General features: G+C 38.5%; 1 protein-coding gene across 6 annotated transcripts in view; it reads right to left on the minus strand.

Annotated features, from left to right (window-relative positions):
• Nucleotides 1-6,024, minus strand: part of WDR19 (WD repeat domain 19) — an 84,234-nt gene extending 78,210 nt beyond the window's left edge. For 4 of the 6 annotated variants that reach the window (XR_004481513.2, XR_007476828.1, XM_033421666.2 and 1 more), the window contains exons 1-3: nucleotides 5,876-6,001; nucleotides 3,438-3,529; nucleotides 3,085-3,150 (exon numbers count right to left, since the gene is read on the minus strand). Coding sequence is in view for 4 of the 6 variants with exons in the window: in XM_033421666.2 (XP_033277557.1) it covers nucleotides 3,085-3,150; nucleotides 3,438-3,529; nucleotides 5,876-5,881 (164 nt within the window). In the remaining 2 variants the exon portion in view is untranslated. Of the gene's footprint in view, nucleotides 1-3,084; nucleotides 3,151-3,437; nucleotides 3,530-5,875 lie in introns of all 6 variants that reach the window. The other 2 variants (XM_004266241.4, XM_033421659.2) reach the window with 2 other exon arrangements.
• Nucleotides 6,025-7,876: the final 1,852 nt, after the last annotated feature.

Below are 7,876 nucleotides of genomic sequence, written 5' to 3' on the forward strand. Positions count from 1 at the left end.
AAATTTAAACACTCAACTATTTGTGATTTTTGTCTATAACAAGACCATTCAATCTATTTTTGAATACGTCATAAACTTTCTAAAGTGAGAAATATAACTCACCATTCAGTGCCTAGATAAAACTAACACCAATTATATCGTTGTTGAGGGAATAGAAACATTTTAAATATCATTTTCATATACTATATTAAATATAATTATACCTAATAAGTTAGCAGATTTTCTCAACACCTATAAAGAGCCTGGCCCTTTGGTAAAACAAACTCATCAAGCACCTCTGGAAAGGAATCACACCTGGAATCAAGACAAAATTTGTATGATCAACTTTCGAAAAGTTATTTCAGATTTACAGAGGGAAAAAGTAGGTACTGATAAGAAATGATGTTATATCTAGATAAACTGTGTATTGAACAGATCAAGGCTGGGTAGACGTAGGACTGCAAACAACAAGAAAGACTTGAATTCTGAAATAGTGAGTAAGAAAGTTTATTTTTATTTCATATCTTAATAGAATGAGTGATTCAATTAAGATAACAAAATAGTTATAAATAGGAAATGCTCTATTTAACATGTTTCTTACTGTTTAAAATTACTCCAAATGTCTATTATAATTTAAGAACTTCCTTGAAGATTAACCTTTCCTTCCTTCTCTGATGCTATATTTCATTTGGAGACCCTCTGTTCTTGGGTATTGGCTAAGCCATACTCAGCTTTACATTTAAGACAGCTGGGCATTACTTAAGTTATTTTATTCTTCGAACTGTTAAAATATGTTTTGGGGGACTTCCCTGGTGGTCCAGTGGTTAAGACTCCATGCTCCCAATGTAGGGGGCATGGGTTCGATCCCTGGTCAGGGAACTAAGATCCCACATGCCACACTGTGTGGCCAAAAATTAAAAAAATTAAAAATAAATAAAATATGTTTTGGGATCTCAATTTTCTATAATATTTTCAGGATTTTGAGAGTGTGGAAGAGGAAGGCTTTCAAATTGTTGATAAAATCATCTGCCAATTAAAGACAATATATAATGGCATTTTATTTATGTGGAGATCTTCTGTCAGTCTAATTCAACTATGATGAATACAGCAAAAGAATTCATAAGTGGGCTTCCCTGGTGGCGCAGTGGTTGAGAGTCCGCCTGCCGATGCAGGGGACACGGATTCGTGCCCTGGTCCGGGAAGATCCCACATGCCGCGGAGCGGCTGGGCCCGTGAGCCATGGCTGGTGAGCCTGCGCATCCGGAGCCTGTGCTCCGCAACGGGAGAGGCCACAACAGTGAGAGGCCCGCGTACCGCAAAAGCGACAACAACAACAAAAAAGAATTCATAAGTAAAAAAATAAGGCCATTGTGTAACCAAAATAGATGTCACAGAGATTATGCAATAAAGCTCATACAATTTACTCAAAGAAGTTCTTTTACTAAGTGCTTCTTACTTTTAGACATAATTATAACTAGCTTGCCCTCTGTTTCCTAGAATAGAGAAACCAGAAGCAACAATTAAGAGAGCAGTGGGATACAGATGGCCAACAAACACATGAAAAGACGCTCAACATCACTAATTATTAGAGAAATGCAAATCAAAACTACAATGAGGTATCACCTCACACCGGTTAGAATGGGCATCATCAGAAAATCTAAAAACAACAAATGCTGGAGAGGGTGTGGAGAAAAGGGAACCCTCCTACACTGTTGGTGGAAATGTAAACTGATACAGTCACTATGGAGAACAGTATGGAGGTTCCCTAAAAAACTAAAAATAGAACTACCATATGACCCAGCAATCCCACTCCTGGGCATATACCAGGAGAAAACCATAATTCAAAAGATACATGCACCCCAATGTTCACTGCAGCACTAGTTACAATAGCCAGGACATGGAAGCACCTAAATGTCCATCAACAGAGGAATGGATAAAGATGTGCTACATATATACAATGGAATATTACTCAGCTATAAAAGGAATGAAATTGTGCCATTTGAAGAGAAGAGGGTGGACCTAAAGACTGTCATACAGAGTAAGTCAGAGAGAAACAAATATCATTTAATATCGCTTATATGTGGAATCTAGAAAAATGATACAGATGAACTTATTTGCAAAGCAGAAATAGAAACACAAGATGTAGAGAACAAACATATGGATACCAAGGGCAGCAGGGGTGGGATGAATTGGGAGGTTAGGATTGGCATATATACACTACTATGTATAAAATAGATAACTAACGAGACCCTACTGTATAGTACAGGGAACTCTACTCAATGCTCTGTGGTGACCTAAATGCGAAGGAAATCCAAAAAAGAGGGGCTATATGTATACGTATAGCCGATTCACTTTGCTGTACAGCAGAAACTAACAACATTGTAAAGCAACTATACTCCAATAAAAATTAATAATAATAAAAAAAAGAGAGCAATGGGAAATGCCAAAATGGTGGCATTAGGTGGATGGGAGAGAAGTAAAGTAACCTGATTTGCAAAGATGGTGGTGATAAAAGCAGAAAGCAGATGTGTATTTAAAAAGGCTGGCAGCATAAGACCATTTAGGTGAGGGACTCTACACATCATAATAACCACTAAGACTATCAGTAAAATAACTACTACAGGGAATGATAACACTGAATCATTAAAAATGCTTATGTTACGCTTACTGTAATCTAGAATGACTTCCTTAAAATAGATAAAATAAGGCCTTTGTCCTTTAAGAAGTATGCAGAAAGTACTATTAGAGAGGAAATACTACAGCCATATGGGCTTATCTTATCTGCATATACACACACTAAAGCTTGTTTATAATTAAATAAGAATTATTTCACATGGACTCATTTATAATTCTGTCTTACAGCTTATCTGTGAATGTATGAGTGTTTATAAACGTTAAATTCTAATTCATATGCTATATATATACATATTTCATTAACTGTTTATGGTATAAAAAACCAAATCTCTTTGCAAATGGAGACGGCAAAAGAGGAGATACACATTAGATATAAGTTATAAAATTCTATTTGATTATAGTTTTAAGACTGTTTTTTTATTTTTTAGGCCACAAAGCTTGAAAAAGTTTTTGATCTACCACTGTACTTACCCAGATAAGTTGATTTCACTTCTTTTTTGACCATGGCGATCAAAGATTTTCACAATATGATCAGCTCTAAAAGCAATCAGAACACAAAGATACGATTTAAGTGTTTCTTATTTCTCTAAAGAGTTTTTTTATACACCCAACTGATTTTATTTTCTCATGATAGTTTCATAATTTATATGTAAAAAGTTATTACCAGGGAAAAGGTTCTATGAATTGTGATGTTAATGGAAATATATTACTTTTCCCACCATTCAGTCATCACCCAAGAATTTCTACTGAACAGATAGTGTAGTTAGGTGGGCATACAACCATTTGGAGTCAGGATGATTTACCAACATTCACTGATTTCTTACCCTGTTACTGCAAGGTAGTTTCCTGATGTTTTCTGCCAGGTAAACTTTATTGGTGTGCCAAGCCAAGTCTTTTCTAGCAGTGAGAAAACACGCTAAAAAACACAATACAATTTCTGTATTTTCAAAACATACAATTAAGCATTGGTCAGAAAAGATGTCAAAACATGATAATGAAAACAGTAGGATTCAGGATGGTGAAGGCTTATGCTAGAGCTTACCCAAAAGAAGTCAACAATGTAACAAACAAAATGACCAATCAACCAACCAACCAAATAATCACAATCTGATCGGTAAAGTATGGACCTCAATATATATGGGAGCATTTACTATAAAACGTTTTTGCTTTTGAATATTTTCGAATATTAATTTTATAAAAATGTATGGCTTTAGTGTTTTATAGCTATTAAAAATTTAAATAATTTAAACTTGAACTTAATTATTAATAGCATAGATTTGGGGAGATTAAATTTAACAAAATTGCTATTAAAAATATTAACTCTGATAGAAATACAAAATGTCTATATTTTCTTCAAAATTATTATTTTCCTTTCCCCATCAGTTACATTTACTTTATCATTAAGTGTTTAATTTGGCTATTGGGTGGACACTTTTTCAACTGAAAAATCATTCTTTTCACTTAGACAATAAAGAACTGTGTATCCAGTATGGAAGCCACAAACCACATGTGGACTTGGAATTTTATTGAGGACTTGAAATGTGGGCAGTCCAAATTTAGATGTGCTGTAAATATAAACTACACATGGGGTTTCAAAGACTATAAAGGAGAGAATGCAAACTATCTTCACTGATAATTTTCATACTGATTACATGTTGAAATGATAATATTTTGGATATACTGGGTAGAATAAAATATATTATGAAAAGTAATCTTACCTGTTTCTTTAAAAACATTTTAATTTGGCTACTAAGATTGTTAAATTACATTGGCTCACATTATATTTATATCAAAACAGTGCTGATCTAGAACATCTAGGAACTTAAGAGTTTGGGATGAATAAATGTAGATTTTAACATTAGGTTAAATTACAGGTTAAACAATGACGCCTATATCTAGGCATGTGAAGTTTAGAGACTACTGCAGGTGGCTTGACAGTCTGAATAGCAACACAAAACTCTTCAAATGGTCAAAATTGAACACCAATCACAGGCATTTACTATGTTAAAGATTAAATCCACCTGTACTGAAAACAGGTGCGCTAAAATCACAGGTGCATCCAACTTTTGTGAAGCATGAAGACACCCTTAAAGAAAAAAAGAGTATAAAAGCATCTTACTTTTGCAATTTTATGACCACATTGCCCTGGAACCCCTGCATGCAAGTGAGGGGTCCCTAAACTTGAATTTTACCAGCTTCATGGTAGACCTCCTCTGGCTGTGACCTTATAAACTATTTTTCTTCAAAGGAGGTTTACAGACACTCCATACACATACAATGGACCAGAAAAGGTGCTAGCTTCACAACCAGAATACCAACGTTTATATTTGGCTTTTTATTTATTAGCTGTAGGGCTTAAAGCAGGTCGATTAAATTGCCTCAAACACAGAATTCTCAACTGTAAACCAGGAATAATAATATCTCCTTACTTCTGGTACTTCATAAGTCGTGAAGAGCTTTAGAAATGAGTTAAGATTACCAGTCTGTCAACTGCAATCTCCACATTAATAGCCACCAGAACTTATAAAAATTAAGCTTTCCATTTCTTTGCCGGATCAGGACCGGGGTGTGTGTGTGTAAGGGGATATTGCTCGGTAAAGCGAAGGGTGAATGATCTGTAGCCAGTGACCCGGGAATGGGGTTCACGAGAAGCCCAAGCCTAGAAACCGTGCGTGCAGAGGATGATGCTCTAGAGCTTGAGACCTGCGTGTGCAGATTTCCCCGTGAATAATGTACATCGCCACCAGGTGATCTGTAAATTGCACCAGTCACAGGCAATACAATTTGGGATTATTTTTTCGCAGGCTTTTCACTCGTTTTAAGGCGCTGAGCAGTCGCGCGGCTTGCCAGGTGTTTAGCTGCAATAAATGAGGCAGCTCCTGACACCCGAACGAGTCAACTTCACTGCGACCCTCCAAGCACTTTCACACAACTCGTTCTTTCTACCGTGCGAAGTTTGGGTTCTCTTCAGATCCAGTCTGCTCATTTCCAGCCGTGGCGGGGTTCCCTCTTCCCGCAAAGCACGAACCCCAGCCGCGGTCCCAGAAATGAGAGGCCTCCCTCCCCGCCTTCTCCTCTTCAATTTTCCTTCCTATTCCCTTGTTCCTTCAACTTCGCCCCTGCTCTCCCCCTCCCTGGTCGCCCCGCTCCCTTCCCCACTTCTCATGCACTCGGGAGGACGAAAGGAGATCACAAGCTCCTATCCTCAAAGCGACTCTTGGCGGGCTTCTTCCCGCTCCCCCGGGGTTCGTAAGTTATTTACCTTCATCTCAAAGCTCGAGCAGCCGCGCGATCTGGCAAGTGCGCAGGCGCATGCAGTCTCCTTCAAGAAGGCTACCGCGTTCCCGTCTCCCAGGAGACCGCGCGAGCAATGGCCAATCAGCGAGCGCCAGCTGAAAACAGCGCCTAGCGGCGACCTCCGCGAAGAAGAGTGGGAGGTGTGGACTGAGATCACGTGAAGCCCGCGAAGCAAGGCCCAGAGAAGTTGAACCTCGCGAGGGTTTGCAGCGCCCTTTCTTTCTGGCTGGGCCCTGATTGGATGCGACCCAGGGGAGGCTGACTCTATGAGACGTTGGAAAGCGCCTGCGTAAATTTCGGCCCCGGCTGCTAAGAAGTCAATAGTAGCCAGAGGAGGGCGCTGAGAATTTCAAGAAAAGAAAGGAACTGAGTGTGGATAAAAGGAGGGGGGAGTTGGTTCATGGGGCAATACTCTTAAGCAATCCACGCAAAGAGATCACTCTGAAGCTATTCAAGGGCTGTTAAAATTGAAGACTGATTTCTGCTGGGGATATATTTGTATCTTCAGATGTTTAAATTTGGGTGCAAGACCTGCACATTTAAACGGAGATTTTTTTTTTTTTTTGCGGTACGCGGGCCTCTCACTGTTGTGGCCTCTCCCGTTGCAGAGCACAGGCTCCGGACGCGCAGGCTCAGCGGCCATGGCTCACGGGCCCAGCCGCTCCGCGGCATGTGGGATCCTCCCGGACCGGGGCACGAACCCGTGTCCCCTGCATCGGCAGGCGGACTCTCAACCACTGCGCCACCAGGGAAGCCCCGGGAGATGTTTTTAATAGGTGACTGAGAGAAGGAGAAAAAGGTTAGAGAAGTAGAAATTCAGAAATTGTCCTTGTAGTATTTAAAACAGAGTGAATGGGACTTTTTTAGATTTCGGGAATGTGAGACAAAATTTTACTTTTACCTTTAGGGCCTGAGAATTAAACTGACATAAGACCAATTAACAGGGGAAAAGCATACAAATTTCTATGTATTATGTTTACCTGATATGGGAGAATGAGTTAAAAAGAAAGAAAACAAAAATCCCACATCAACATATTAATTTGGGGGAGCATATTTCCCTCTATTTTTTGCCCCTATGTATACCAATTTTACTATGTATTTATAATTATGGTATATATGTGTGTATTTAACACATTTATTTAGGTCAAATAATATAACACAATTATTAGGGTGCTTCGTACTGAGCAATAGAAAAGCGTACAATCTTAATAATTTTAGTTTCCCCATACCAAGAAAATCAACTTTTTCCACTCCTTCCACTGCTTCTGAGGCTGAATCATTTAGAAAAATTGGTTCTCTAACTTTACTGTGTATCTGGTAGGTTTAGTGGGTGTCAGACTCACCTAGAGGGCCTGTTGAAACACAGATTGCTTGGTTCCACCTGGAGTCTCTGATTTAGTCCTTCTGGGGTTGATGTGGAGGATTTGCATTTCTAACACATTTTCAGGTGATGCTGATTATGCCCATCTGTGGATTACACTTTGAGGCCACTGTTCTCTCCATATTTGTTTCCTAAAGCCTCTCCACTTTTTTGTCCTACGTGTTATACTAAGAACAGTCTGTATTCCTTTTTATGTTGATTAAATTTACAAAGCAACAAATCTTTTCCAAGTATATGCCTCTGAAAGTCACTTTTCAATTTATTATTTTTAAGCTGCAAGGAGCATTTGGTATTATTTTAGATAAAACAGGGATCCTAATTATTGCCTAGTTTTTTGTTTTTTATTACTCTGTTTTTCTCATTAGGCTAACAGAATAGGCAGGATTTCAACAGGTGGATAAAAGAGAAAGGATACTTAGAGGTGATGAGGTACAAGGTGGAAGATGCAGACAAACTGATTTGAACCCAGTAACAACCAGTTAGTAACAGATTATGTACTTAACTTTCTCAGCTTCACTTTTTTTTAATTGGAATATATATTTGACATATAGCGTGGTATAGATTTAAGGTGTACAACATGTTAAT

Source organism: Orcinus orca, chromosome 4 (genome assembly GCF_937001465.1).
Source record: "Orcinus orca chromosome 4, mOrcOrc1.1, whole genome shotgun sequence".
NCBI lineage: Eukaryota > Metazoa > Chordata > Mammalia > Artiodactyla > Delphinidae > Orcinus > Orcinus orca.